The sequence below is a fragment of the Kogia breviceps genome, chromosome 13, assembly GCF_026419965.1.
Source record: "Kogia breviceps isolate mKogBre1 chromosome 13, mKogBre1 haplotype 1, whole genome shotgun sequence".
Classification (NCBI taxonomy): domain Eukaryota; kingdom Metazoa; phylum Chordata; class Mammalia; order Artiodactyla; family Physeteridae; genus Kogia; species Kogia breviceps.
The window spans coordinates 61,110,172-61,123,754 of record NC_081322.1 but is presented as its reverse complement, the minus strand read 5'-3'; the positions used below and the strand labels follow the sequence as shown (position 1 = coordinate 61,123,754).

Below are 13,583 nucleotides of genomic sequence, written 5' to 3'. Positions count from 1 at the left end.
CCCGCATACCGCAAAAAAAAAAAAAAAAAAAAACACTATTCTTTCCATATGTTAGAAATTCATCATATTTCTTTTCAAAATTCTGAACTTACAATATAAAAGTTAACTAGCTGGTTTCTTGCAGAAAAATTATTCAAATTCCCTCCAACTACGGTCTGGAGATACAATTTTGGCAAGAACCATATAACATCTTTAAAGTGTTGAATTCTTAGAGTGAGAAAACATTTACCTTTGTTTAAAAAATAAACTGAAATGATTCAATGAACACCATCAAAGTGGTTAATTAGTGGTAAAAGTAAACTTCAACACTGCTTATAAAACTTACTTTTGTTTCTGTTAAATTCAAGAAATGTTGTGCAATGAATTCAGTGAGAAAATTTGCCACGTGACCTGAGGATCACTACTGAGATCAAAAGTTAAGAGTTATAAAATTAGGGCAGATGGGCTTCCCTGGTAGCGCAGTGGTTGAGAATCCGCCTGCCAATGCAGGGGACATGGGTTCGTGCCCTGGTCCGGGAAGATCCCACATGCCGCGGAGCGGCTGGGCCCATGAGCCATGGCCGGTGAGCCTGCGCGTCCAGAGCCTGTGCTCCGCAACGGGAGAGGCCACAACAGTGAGAGGCCCGCGAACCACACACACACAAAAAAAAATTAGGGCAGAAGGCAGGAGACCACAAAGCTCAGAGGCACTATGCTCAATGAACCTATTAGAGAAATAAGCAAACTACACTTGCCTTTGTGAATTTAGGGGGATTTTTAATGATATAATATTCACTATTAAATATCAATTATTATTTAAAAACAGACTTACCATTTCAGGCTTTTACTTTCCTTTCTGGTTGCCCTTTCTAGTGGATTTTCAGTTATATTTTGCATAAAAACTGATTCATCTATTAGTGTAAAACCTATTTTTTACTGAGGGACTATACTTAATAATGTTTCTACTATAACATTTTCCTCTTATTTAAAAACACTCAAAATTCACCTTAATCTCTTTTTTTGTCTAAAAATGTTACACATGTAAGTTAGTTAGCTCTACTGGGTGTGGAGTTAGGAAAAAGGGGTTGATAGATTGAAGCAGTCTTGTTGCTATGTGTATATGTACGTTTTTCCTAAGTCTCATCAGATGTGCAGAGGGATTGGTGACTTTTTAAAAAAATCGACATCACTTATAAAGTGGCAAAGCAGGTGAAATCAGGCATTGAATAACCTGGATTCTAAACTTGGCTCTCTGCATTACCTCCCTGCCAGTCCTAAATCAGTCATTAAACCACTGAGGACATAGTTGTTTCAACAATCACATTGCTTTAACTAACTGCTATTCAGGCCAGAGAATCTCTTCTGTGATGTTTTAACTTTAGGATCTGCAGTCCAGTGTCTCAAACCACAAGAATGTCTAGCATAGTCATTGGACTGAAAAAGACCTTGCTTTACAGAACATGTGGAATGTTAACTTTTCTTTTCTATAATATCTTTGCTATGAGCTCCCTTCCTCTATTGTACACAAAACCCATTTCTTCCCACAGTAAACACATTGGGTCTTTTCTTCCACATAGAGTGGCTAAAAATTCTTTGACTTGTTTTAATGTTGCAGCCTAGGCCAGCTCTAGGGTCACTGAACTCACAGAGGCAAATGGGTCAACACCCGCTTACCTTGACAAACAGTCTTATAGTCAGCACAGCAGTCTTTCTTCTGTAGACAGTCGTCTGAACAAGAGCAAAGGCTGGGTTCCAGTCTGGTCTCCCCACAACGAAATTTATTGCACGTCCATATTCGAGCTGGAAAATTACACAATTCGGTTTTGAGCATACAACTTAATTTAAGCATCCAATAACAAAAATACAAATTCCATGCATTTCTTCTTGTATTATCCTATGGTCAAATTCTTGGTTTATCTGCATTCATAAATAAAAATTCATAATACGAATAAGGGGCAATCTACCACTTTTCTTCGTTTGGCATTGGTGGCAGAGAGAAATGTAGCTTTATAAGCTGCAGCTCTGGTCTACCTATCAGGTACACCTCTGAGTTTGCAGAAACTCTGAACACCTGTCCTATTCCCACCCAAGGGTAGGAACTTCCAATGGTAAAGAATTACTAAGCTTGAGTGACTGTTGCCACCCAAGAGCAGCCTGCCGAGCCTTATCTAAGGACAGACAACAAGGAAGTGGCAGTGTCAACAGAAGTAACAGGAACATGGTCAGGTCTGTAAGAATGTAGGCAGGCAGGGTACCTCCCAGCTGAGAGTGAAAGAAAGGTAGAGCAGCTCCCCACCATGTCTCTGATATTTTCCCAGGCTAGGCACTTAATGTGAGATCAGTTTCAACAGATCCCAGTGCTAACAACAGCAACAGGCTGGACTGAGGCTGCTTCCCAGGGCCACCTGCCAGGAAACAGTGACTAGAATCAACATCAGCCTCTGTGCTCAGACAAATGCATTGGCTAGGTGACAGCTGTGTGTTTCAGTCATGCACGGAGTTCTTCATTCTTAATTATATACCATGTACTTAGAAAGAAAAGAGTTCTGGAGATGAATTAAAAGGAGTACAGATCTCATCCATACTAGGCTATACCCTCCTTCTTGCCCTTTTCAGAGAGCATAATTTAAGGAGCTGTACTGTCCTAATCTTCTCTCCTCGAACCACTAGACACCTCCCCCCACCACCTCCTTGACTTCTTAGAAAATTAAATATTGCAAACTGTCTCTTCTGCCTCAAGAACAGTGTTTCTCAAGTTGTGTTCTGTGGACCGCTGGCTTCAGAATTGCTAAGAATCACCAGCTTTCCCGTGGAGTCTTATGCATCCTGAAATTTGAGAACCACTAAACGTGAAACTAAATAAGATGATAAGCCATGAGAAAACTCCCTTGAAACTTGTGTAAGTTGACAACATTTCATCTACTGGAGACTGTTATTCCTCAACCTCAACTAAATCAAGTGTGGATTCTATCTTTAGTACTGAAAGGGGGGTCAGGATAACATTAGATCCTGAATACAAGGTGTAATGGGCTGAATTGTGTCCCTCCCCTAAAATGTTGAAGTCTTAATCCCCCATGACTGTGAATGTGACCTTATTTAGAAAAGGATTTTGCAGATAATCAAGTTAAAATCAGGTCATTAGAGTGGACCCCAATCCAGTATGACTGGTATTCTTACGACAAGAGGAAATTCAGACGTGGACACACCCAGAGGGAAGACTGTGAGGACACGGGGTGAAGACCATCTGAAGACGAAGGCAGAGCTTTGAGTTACGTCTGCCACAAGTGGAGGAACACGCAAGATGGCTGGCGACCCACCACAAGCTAGGAGAGAAGCATGGAACAGATTCTCCCTCACAGCCTCAGAAGGAACCAACCGTGCCAAACCTAGATCTTGGACTTCTAGTTTCCAGAACTGTGAGAAAATGAATTTCTGTTGTTTAAGCCACCCAGTTCGTGGGACTTTGTTATGGCAGCCTGAGCAAACCGACACACAAGGTGAGCATTTGCACATGCATTAATGATAGCACAATCAACATGCTAATAAACTTGCTCTCAGGATTCGTACTTGATTCCACACAGGTGTCTTCAAAGTCCCAGCAGCAGTCACCTCGGCCTTTACATCCCACGTCACACCGGCAGCCCTCTAGTCCTCTGTGTGAAGCATCAAAGCATTTTTTCCTGCAGCTGCCTGTAGAGTGAAAGAATAAGGAAATCTGTGCTTAGAAGTTATCCGAAGTCTCATAGCTTGATCGTGCAAGCAGAAATACCCAGCACAGACTATGAGTCAATTAGATAATTTTTATTGCACTCAACAGTGCAATAAAATAAAACTTTTAATTTTTATTGCACTCATCCGTGCAATAAAATAAAATTTTTATGATTCATCAGTGCAAAGTGAGAAATAATGAGTAATACATAATGAGTGATTTTTCCCCAGGACTCCAGAGAGGTCCCAGACTCAGATACACCAGGGGCCATAAGGAGAGGGTAGGAGGGACAAGCAGCGGCTAAATGTAGTGGAATTGGTTGAAAGTCTGGATACGAAGCAGCAGCTACCCACCCCACCTCCCACTTCAGAATAGAAGGCTCAAAATTTGGAAGAAATCGGGAGGAGTTGCTTTCATCACAGAGACAGCAGATATGGAAGATGGCCATAATGAGAAAAAAAGATGAACAAGTCTTACTCTTAAATGTGAGCAGATTACCAGACCTTTGAGGATAGCATCCAACATGAAAGACCAAAACAAACAAGAAGAAAAGAAAAACTTTTGAAGAGGAAATAATGCAAGGAGCAGAAGAGTTAAACACACACACGCTCATGCACACACAAACACACAGTTGATATTGAGATGCTCAGAAAAGAAATCGCATCCATTAAATAAGAAAGTAAACTATAATTTTAAAAAGGGAAATCACATTCAGGGTGCTCTTGGAAATGAAAACATGAGAGCAGTAATGGAAAACTCAATAGAGGGGTGTGGTAGGCAGAATTATGGTTTTCAAGAAGATTCTATCCCCTAATCCTCGAGACTGTGAATATACTGCCTTAGATGGCAGAGGAACTTTGCAGATATTATTAAGGCTACTACTTAGGTGCCCTTGAAACAGGGAGGTCGTACTGAAAAGTGAAAACAAAGAAAATGGAAATGATATTATTAAAGAAATCATAATAAAATTTCCCAGAATGAAAAGTAAACATTATTATGTCAAAGGTGCCCACCAAATTTCACAGCAAAACCCACACCAAGGGATCAATAGGGATAAAGAGATCTGGAAAGCTCCCAGAGATAGATCAGGAGAAATATACACAGGATCACAAGTCAGAATGATATCAAATTTCCTAAAAGCAACTCTGGGAGAGGGCATAGGTCAAATGGCATGTTGGATACATACCAAAGAGCACATGTATTAAGTAGATAGGTGCATAACAATAAGTGCATGCGTGGCAATTAGATAGCTACAAAGTCCAGTGAGAAAGTAAGGGGAAAAGTTTATATGCCATTTACATAAAAGGTCTTTACATTTTTACATTCACTGTCCTCCTTTGAAACATTTTCTGCAATTGAATTTCAGGACAAAACAATCACCTGGCTTTCTTCCCACATTCTTGGCCTTCCTTCCTAGTCCTCTGTGTTCTCCCCCCTTCATCTTCCAATCCTTTAAGGTTGGCATACCCTGGTCACATTGCTTTAAATCCCATGTGTGATGCTGGTAACCACCAGGTTGCATGTCCAGCCAGAACTTCCCCCAAAAGCCAGCCTTATATATCCAACTACTTTTTGACTTTTCTACTTGGACATCTAGTAGGTATTTCAAATTTAACATATCCAAAACTGAGTTCCTGATTATTCTTCCCAAACCAGCTCCTTCTATAGCCTTCCCCATCTGAATTATGGAAATGCCATATTTTCAGATGTTCATGCTGAAAATCTTGAGGTCATTCTTGACTCCTCTATTTCTCACTCCATATCCAATCTGTTGATAAAATCTATCTACTACATCAAAAGATCTCCAGAATCCAAGTACTTCTCATCAGTTACAATGCTACTGCCCTGGCCCAAGACATCTGGCTTCTCTGTATTATTGCAATAATTTTCTAATTGGTCTCTCTATTTCTCCTGGTTTCGCTCTGCCATGTATTCATAACACAGCAGCTTGAGCGAGCATATTGAAGCAAACCACAGCATGTCATGTCATTCCTCTGCCCAAAACCTCCAATCACTCCCCATCACACTCAGAATGAAAGCCAAAGTCCGTATTTTGACCTACCAACCCCTCTGTGATCAACTCTTCTTTGGCTGATCTCATTTTATGACTACCCTCCCTCTGGTCCTCTTAGCTTTAGCGCACTGATCTCCTGTTATTCTTTAAATAGAACACGCCAGGCAAGCCCCTGCCTTAGGCCTTTGCACTTGCTGTTTTCTCTTGCCTGGAATGTTCTTTTCCAAAATATCCTTGTTTCTTCCTCACTTCCTTTAGCTCTTTACTCAAAAGTTATTACACACACCCCACCCACCCTGACTCAATATTTCATGTTCCCCTTTTCAGTTTTACTTATTCCTTAGCACTTTCCCTATCATATTATACATATATATTGCTCAATTTTAATCATCTGTCTTCCATGCTAGAATGTAAACTCTTTGAAAGACTTTTGTCTGTTTCCTTTATCACTATATCCCCAGTAATTAGAATAGTGCCTAGCACAGAGTCAGTGCTCAATTGTTGAATAACAGGTAAAAAGGATGTGCACATAAAATGAGAAATTTGCCACTCAAACTAGAAAAACTAGTTGAAAAACTCACACTAGAAAAAATATATATTGCCTATGAAAAGTAGGTTAATTGGAGCAGAGAATGGTGAAGATGATCAAGGGTTGGGGTTTAGGAAACAGTTGTGGTGGAAGAATGAGGGGGTGACTATGTTAGGACGCTGGCAAAAAGAGGCTGGCGTCAAACACCAATCCCCTGGGTGGGAGGGAGAGGAGAGTGATGCCACACAAGCCCTGATAGACTGAGATGAAAGGAAGAGAATAAGGAACAATGGCTGGGGAGCCAGTCAGTAGCTGTACTAATGTAAAGAAGGGAGGGAAAGAGCTGGAATAATTGGAGATTTTGCTCAGAGATTACTATATGCCTTTTGCAATTAGTTTATGTGATTTGTGGGATGAAATAACCAAGAAATGATGCCCACCTGTGCACACTAACATCTGAATAATACCACCAAAATGACCTGCCAACATTTGCTAGATCCAGGACTGGTACTGCAGCTCAGAAACACAACAGCCAAGTGACCAAGAAAAGACAGTAATTTTCCAGCCAATGCCCATCTTTTCAGTTCCACTGTGTTCCCGTGTTACAGCAGGGGTACTGAGTGTTTGTAAATTACTAAGTGAAAACATAATTGGAAAATTGCCAGTTAACCTCACCAAGAGTCTCCCAATGAAGAAGACTTTCCCCATTGGAGTCAAATTAGAAGTTAATCAACCAGATAAAAAAGGAGAATAAATTATCTAACACTTGACCTCATACTTTCCCTTAGTAAAAGTGTCAAAACAATACATAGTAAGATTATAGAAAGTGCTTTTTATTAAATCGCTTGCAAATGGCTTATTTCATACTAATGCGATATGGCAAAAGGGATGTGAGGTGTTTTGCTACTTTGAGCCAAGGATCTCCTATTTTTTCTTTGCTTCTTATGAGAAAAAAAAAATGTGAAGCTTTTATTGTGCACTACATTTCAGGAAAGTGGCACTGCCTAACCAAGAAACGGTGAGATTTCTGGGATGGGGTAATACTAATGTGATATCAAGGTACAAAAGTGGTGGTAGGAAGTCATGGGAGTGAAGCAACTAAGATTTTCGAAGCCAAGTTTATCATGGGATATTGATGATTAGCATAGGAGCTGGGAGAGAAGGAATCTCTGATTCAGTTACCAAAGTCCTCTATGAAGGTGAGGAAAAGGGGGAAGTACTGGAATGATATGAATCTCAAAGGAGCAGGGAGATGAGGTCAAAGAGAAAAGTCCAGAAGCGGCAGTGGAGATTGCTAACCACAGATGTGGGCTCCTGACAAGTGGGGCATGGGAGAAAGGGGAGCCTAGCCTAGCCTAGCCTAGAAAGGAGGCGAGTCCAGGTTATAACAGGGAAGGGGAGGAGAAAGAAGAAAGAAGGAAAGTTTCTGAGAAAATGCTGAGGGGAATACCTTGCTCTTCTTGTTGCCTGAGTCCAGCCACCAGGCCTAACGCAAGTGACACAGCCAACAACAAAGTGAGAAGAACCTATTACCAAAAAAATGTGACTTTTACCATTTTGTTAAAATATACAAAGACCCAGATAACTGCCCTCCCTTGGTGATTGTTAAGGGAGCACAGCCTGCTAGACTTTTTTTTTTAACATCTTTATTGGCGTATAATTGCTTTATAATGGTGTGTTAGTTTCTGCTTTACAACAAAGTGAATCAGTTATACGTATACATATGTTCCCATATCTCCTCCCTCTTGCGTCTCCCTTCCTCCCAGCCTCCCTATCCCACCCCTCTAGGTGGTCACAAAGCACCCAGCTGATCTCCCTGTGCTGTGCCGCTGCTTCCCACTAGCTATCCACCCTACGTTTGGTAGTGTATATATGTCCATGCCACTCTCTCACTTCGTCGCAGCTTACCCTTCCCCCTCCCCATATCCTCAAGTCCATGCTCTAGTAGGTCTGTGTTTTATTCCCGTCCTACCCCTAGTCTCTTCATGACATTTTTTTTTCGCATTACCAGATCCAACAATGATAAGGGGACAGAATTTTATTTAATGCCTGATTATCTTCAGGCATTAAGTAAGAAAGGTTTGGGAAGAATGTTAAAATACCATTTATTACAGATCTTCAAATTCAAATACGTTAGTCCTAGTTAGTTTAACCCCAAACTGAGTTAAAGTACAAGTGAAACCAAGGGGTCATTTACCTTTGCCCATTTTCCTTTCTTAACTAGATACATGTTTGGAGATCATTTATTTAAAAGCATTCCAAAACTGTGAAATTGGTAACTACCTCATTCCCAGGAAGCAGGGTTTTTTTCTCCCACTCTGACCATCGGAGAATAATGAGAATATTTAACATATAAAATTATAATGTCCAAATAATTAACTAGCAAATTATCTGCTTTGATCTGCAGTGCAAACAGATGTTTTAGGGTAACAGGGAAGTCATGTAACCAAAGATTGTGTATGTCATTCATTATCACTACTATTGACAAAGCTCTTCAGTGTAATGGACTTTATACTATGACTGAAATTAAACTGTGATATAAATTAAAGAGAATTCTTCCCATTGACCTCTTTTCCTACCCATTAAGTCCAATGATAAGCATACTGGATGACAGAGTTTAAATAATATGTATCACTATAAAGAATACAAATGCAACAGGTACACAGATTACTTAAAGTATTTTACAATACAAATAAACTTAGTTATGTTTCTTTTTTAAAGATCACTTTTATAAAAGAAAAAAAAACAACATCAAAATTTGCTTAGATAATAAAAACCCTACATAAACTATAGATTTTGTCTGTTTTCCGTCTGAAAATCATCTGAAAATTAACATATCTCATTTTTACAATAGAAGTGAATTCAGTGATTGGGAAAATATGGTTAAAATACTGTGAAAACAATTTTTACATGAAGACTCAAAATTAGCCCAAGGGTCAGTGACCTTCCAGCAGGTATTCATTCAGTGGAGAGGATGGAGAGGGAAAAGTAAATATAAACAGTTATTAAATAACATCATTAGCACTTTTTCCCTTATTATGATGCTCAAGAGCCACAGGTGACTAAGGCTACTAACCTACAAAGCAACAAAGCACTGGGAAACTTTCCTATGATAAACCTCATGTGTCATAGATTTACATTTCAGCTATATCTCAGTTTACATCTTATTTTTGGTCCTTTGGCCATCCAAACTTGCTGGAAAAATAGACAACACCTAGATGTCCTTAGGATGCTTTGAAACTTTGTAATGTTAAATCTTCATTCTATTTCTTAATGATTTTGTACATGTTCCATATGTTTATGACTTGCTCTCCGCATTATTCTGTAATCTCCTCAAGGGTAAAAAGGTTCATTTTTAATCTTGTATAATCATTGACCTAAGTATGTAATTCTGAATAAGCTTCATGATATTAAGGTGCAAATATATCTTAAACTATCTTATGCTATCTACAAAGTGGAGAGGGGAGTGCTTTGGACTCCAGAAATCACTGAGAAACCAACATTTGGCTTTAGCTTGGCTGAAATAAAGAATGCTAGAAACACAATAGATACCTTAAAATTTTTTAAATAAAACTTTTACTAAAATTTAGAAACAATAGGGTAACTTTGAAACTATGATTTTAAACTATTGAGCTTCTGTTTACGTGTACTAATAACCCACTAAAAGGATACAACGAAGGGAAATAAACATGAACAGACTTTGCTCCTGAGGAGTTGATAATTACCTGAATTAATAAGGTAGAATAAATATAGCAAATGGCGTAAGAGCGAAAAGAGAATGCCAAAGTTCCCAGAATAAGGAATAAATAGAATATATTGAGAGTCTCCTTTGTTATAGTCACTGAGCTCAATACTTATACAAACTGTTTCATTTACTCTTCCAAACAATGCTTGCGTGACAGAGAGAATGGCAATGACATTAAGAAAAGTAGGGGGGCTTCCCTGGTGGCACAGTGGTTGAGAGTCCACCTGCCGATGCAGGGGACGCTGGTTCGTGCCCGGGTCCGGGAAGATCCCACATGCTGCGGAGCGGCTGGGCCCGTGAGCCATGGCCGCTGAGCCTGAGCGTCTGGAGCCTGTGCTCCGCAGCGGGAGAGGCCACAACAGTGAGAGGCCCACGTACCGCCAAAAAAAAAAAAAAAAAAAAAAAAGAAAAGTAGGGAATTTAGGAGAAAACTACAGCAGTATAGGTGTGAGAAAACTATGCAAATGGTTTTGGCTACAAGGAAGGTGCCAGATGAAGAGCCAGCAAGCAGGCACTTGGAATGGTGTGATAGAAACTCAGCAAGAGGTCAGAACTAGTGGCTGACTTGGAATTCTTGGTGGAGAATATGCTCTTAAAACCATTAAAGAAGGTGAGATTTCCTAAAGAAAAGATCTTTAGATAGGGTTTGGTGAAATGCATAATGAGAAGAAAGATAAATCAGCCAACAAAGCAGATAAGGAGAAAAGTGATAAAAATGGGAATGTCAATGCCATCATGAAAGCAAGGGGAGAGAAGAATTCAAAATGAGAAATTACTCAACAATATCTGTGTATTATTGTTAGGAGACTCAGCAGAAGGACAGGGGAGAAGGGCTGACTTTTGAGGAGGTGACTTGAGTACAGTAAAAACAAAGCTAGAGAACAAAAAATGGTTGGGTGGTGAGAAAATTGAAACAATGGCTAGAGCTGAAAGTTTGATGGTAAAAGGAAAAGAGAATGTAATAAAGTCAAAGAAAGTTTTTTATTTTTGTTTTTGTCTTGTTATTGTTGTTGTTTTAGGACAGGGAAGATCTTACCATATAAGGGAACAAGAAAGAGAAAATAGGAAAAATAGACCATCTCTAGGAGTGAAGTAAAATAAGATAAAATCAAAAGTCCAACAAAGAATATAAGACACGGTGATTTTAATTCCTCACTCTCTTGTCTTAAAATATGCATGCAAGAAAATTTTTAAAGGTGACTTGGGAGATAAATATAATTATAATCAGGGTAAAATCAGTGCTGCTAAGTGTTCTGCTACAGATTCCAACCTTTTAGATTGATCAAATATTAATTTGTTGTTACTCCAATTTCTTATTTGCAAAATGTGATTCACTTTGCTTTAGAGTTGTCATAAGGGATAAAACTGAACACAATTACTTAAAACTTTACATTTAAATAGCAACACAAACAAATACAAGCGGGGAGTCATACCCCTACCATGAGTCACAAAGCTACAGAGACGAAAATGTTAAAATGTACTTACAATACAAATTATTTTGTACTTCTTAACAGTGTTGTTCTTATTATTTTCTTCCATTGATAAACTCAGCGTAGAATCCATTGTTCTGTTAGCTGTATAAACCTGTTCTACCAAAAAATGGTAGAACTCCTTCCGTTTTCCAGTCTGGCAAAGAGAAACTGTATGAATTACGTGGCTGTGACTGACTTTTAAATGTTTGGGAAGAGCACAGCTCTTCAGTGATTGGGCAATCGAGAGAGAGGAAAAAAGTAATAACAGTGTCGAGAGATGGAAGTTCATTTCTAGTACATTGTAGACAACTGTTCTTTCTCTCCTTATAGTTTCTACTAAATACTAATCAAAATATATGTAACAAGAATAATACAATAATCAAATTTTAATACAATGATCATTGATTTTCTTTAAACATAACCCAAAACACCTTGTTACCAAAATTCTAGAAAGTTTCTACATTTATATAAACTTCCTGTCACTGTTGAAAACTAACATATTAACCATGTGCTTTAAACCATATAAAAACTCCAACTCTGCTAAATCTGTATAAAGTATGAATCATGTGATAATTATGACTTGCATTTTAGAGCATTCACAATTTGACAGGTTTTCACATGCATTATCTCATGTCAAACATAACAGAATCCCTTACAAACATTGTATCCCTATTTTGTAAGATGAGTAAAGTAAGGCTCTGATTATTTAAATTATGTGACTTACTTGTCCCTCACATTTACTAGATGCCAGAAGTGAAACTGGAACCCAAGTCTTCTATAGCCCCAAATCCAAGGTAATTTTCACTAACTAATTAAATGTGATCCTTTCTTATTTACATAGACGAAAATGGTCTCATGATACATATGTTTCATGCTGAGAAGGGGTTACTGATTTCTGATGAAAGAAGCTAAATTAGTAGCAGTGTAGCCAAAGAGAGTTCTAATAAATGGTGAGTTTTACACATTTCTATTTTAAATGGTAAGGCAATAATTCTCAAAGTGTGAGTCTATGGAACTGATAAATGAAATATTTTCTGCCATGTCAGTAAACAAAGGGTGTCACAGTCATCAAGGATTGCACTGAAAAGAATACCTGCCATTTAGCAGCCATCAGACGGCAGCCACTCCGTACCGTGAGCCCTGCGGAAACTCAGGATATGAAAACACAGGACACTGGCCCCAGAGAGCTGAGGTGCATAACAAAGGAATGATTTCAGTGAGCCCAGACTCTTGCATCTTCCCGTACATAGAAAAGCGCTAAATTCCTTAACTTGAGATATCTGGTTTTCTTTAATGAACAGTAATTTTTTGACATTCAGACTACCTGCCCTTTGTTACAAAACTTCTATATAAACTGGCTCCCCGCCTTGCCTCTTCGGAGCAGTTTCTCAGAAGCATCTGAAACGCCGTCTCCCAGGCCGCAGTCCTCATTGTGACCCCAATAAAACTTAACTCACAACTCTCACGTTGTGCGTTTTTTTTAAGTCAACAGAACATTAGTCCTATGATAACCTCCTTTATTTTAATCCAATAAAGCTTGAAAACTCTCTTTTAGTGTAAAGATTATAAAAATCCTGTAGACTGCAGTACATTCTTTGGAAACCAATATCCAAATTATTCCAACCCTAAAGACCGTGAAAAGAAATAGGAAGTGAATCTATCCTAATATACAATGACATAAATATTAAGAATATTTCTGAAAATTGTAGCTAAATCCCTTTTTCTGTTTTTGAAGTGCACTCCCTTCATGAAAAAATCTGCAGCATAAAAGCCATGTTTCCTTCCGGGGCTTTGAGGTTTTGTGCTATTCTTTCCCATCACTTTCTCCATCCACTATGCCCCCCACTTCACCAATTCCACCTACAGACCTACTAGTGGAAGCATCTGCATTTGTTGCAGTAACAGAGGAATTAAGTTTTAGAGAAAATCTAATTCACGGTCTTGCTGTAAATGACTTAACCACCTTTTACGGGGCTCCTCCTCATTGGGGGGGACGCCCGTACCCTTTCTCTCCTGGTGTGTATCTCTGCCTTGCTTCTGTCTTAACTAAACAAACTGTCTCTCTGTGTGCTCTCCCACTTGCTGTGCTGTGTCTCTAATAATAAACTTTGTACCTGTTTTTAAAGTTTTTGCCT

General features: G+C 38.9%; 1 protein-coding gene across 2 annotated transcripts in view; it reads right to left on the bottom strand.

The window, feature by feature from the left end:
- Positions 1-13,583, bottom strand: part of ENPP3 (ectonucleotide pyrophosphatase/phosphodiesterase 3) — an 87,160-nt gene that overhangs the window by 55,422 nt on the left and 18,155 nt on the right. For both annotated transcript variants that reach the window (XM_067011305.1, XM_059083083.2), the window contains 4 exons: positions 11,462-11,602; positions 7,682-7,757; positions 3,547-3,669; positions 1,654-1,779 (listed from right to left, as the gene is read on the bottom strand). In XM_067011305.1, coding sequence (XP_066867406.1) covers positions 1,654-1,779; positions 3,547-3,669; positions 7,682-7,757; positions 11,462-11,539 — 403 coding nt within the window. In that variant the 5' untranslated portion in view covers positions 11,540-11,602. The remainder of the gene's footprint in view (positions 1-1,653; positions 1,780-3,546; positions 3,670-7,681; positions 7,758-11,461; positions 11,603-13,583) is intronic.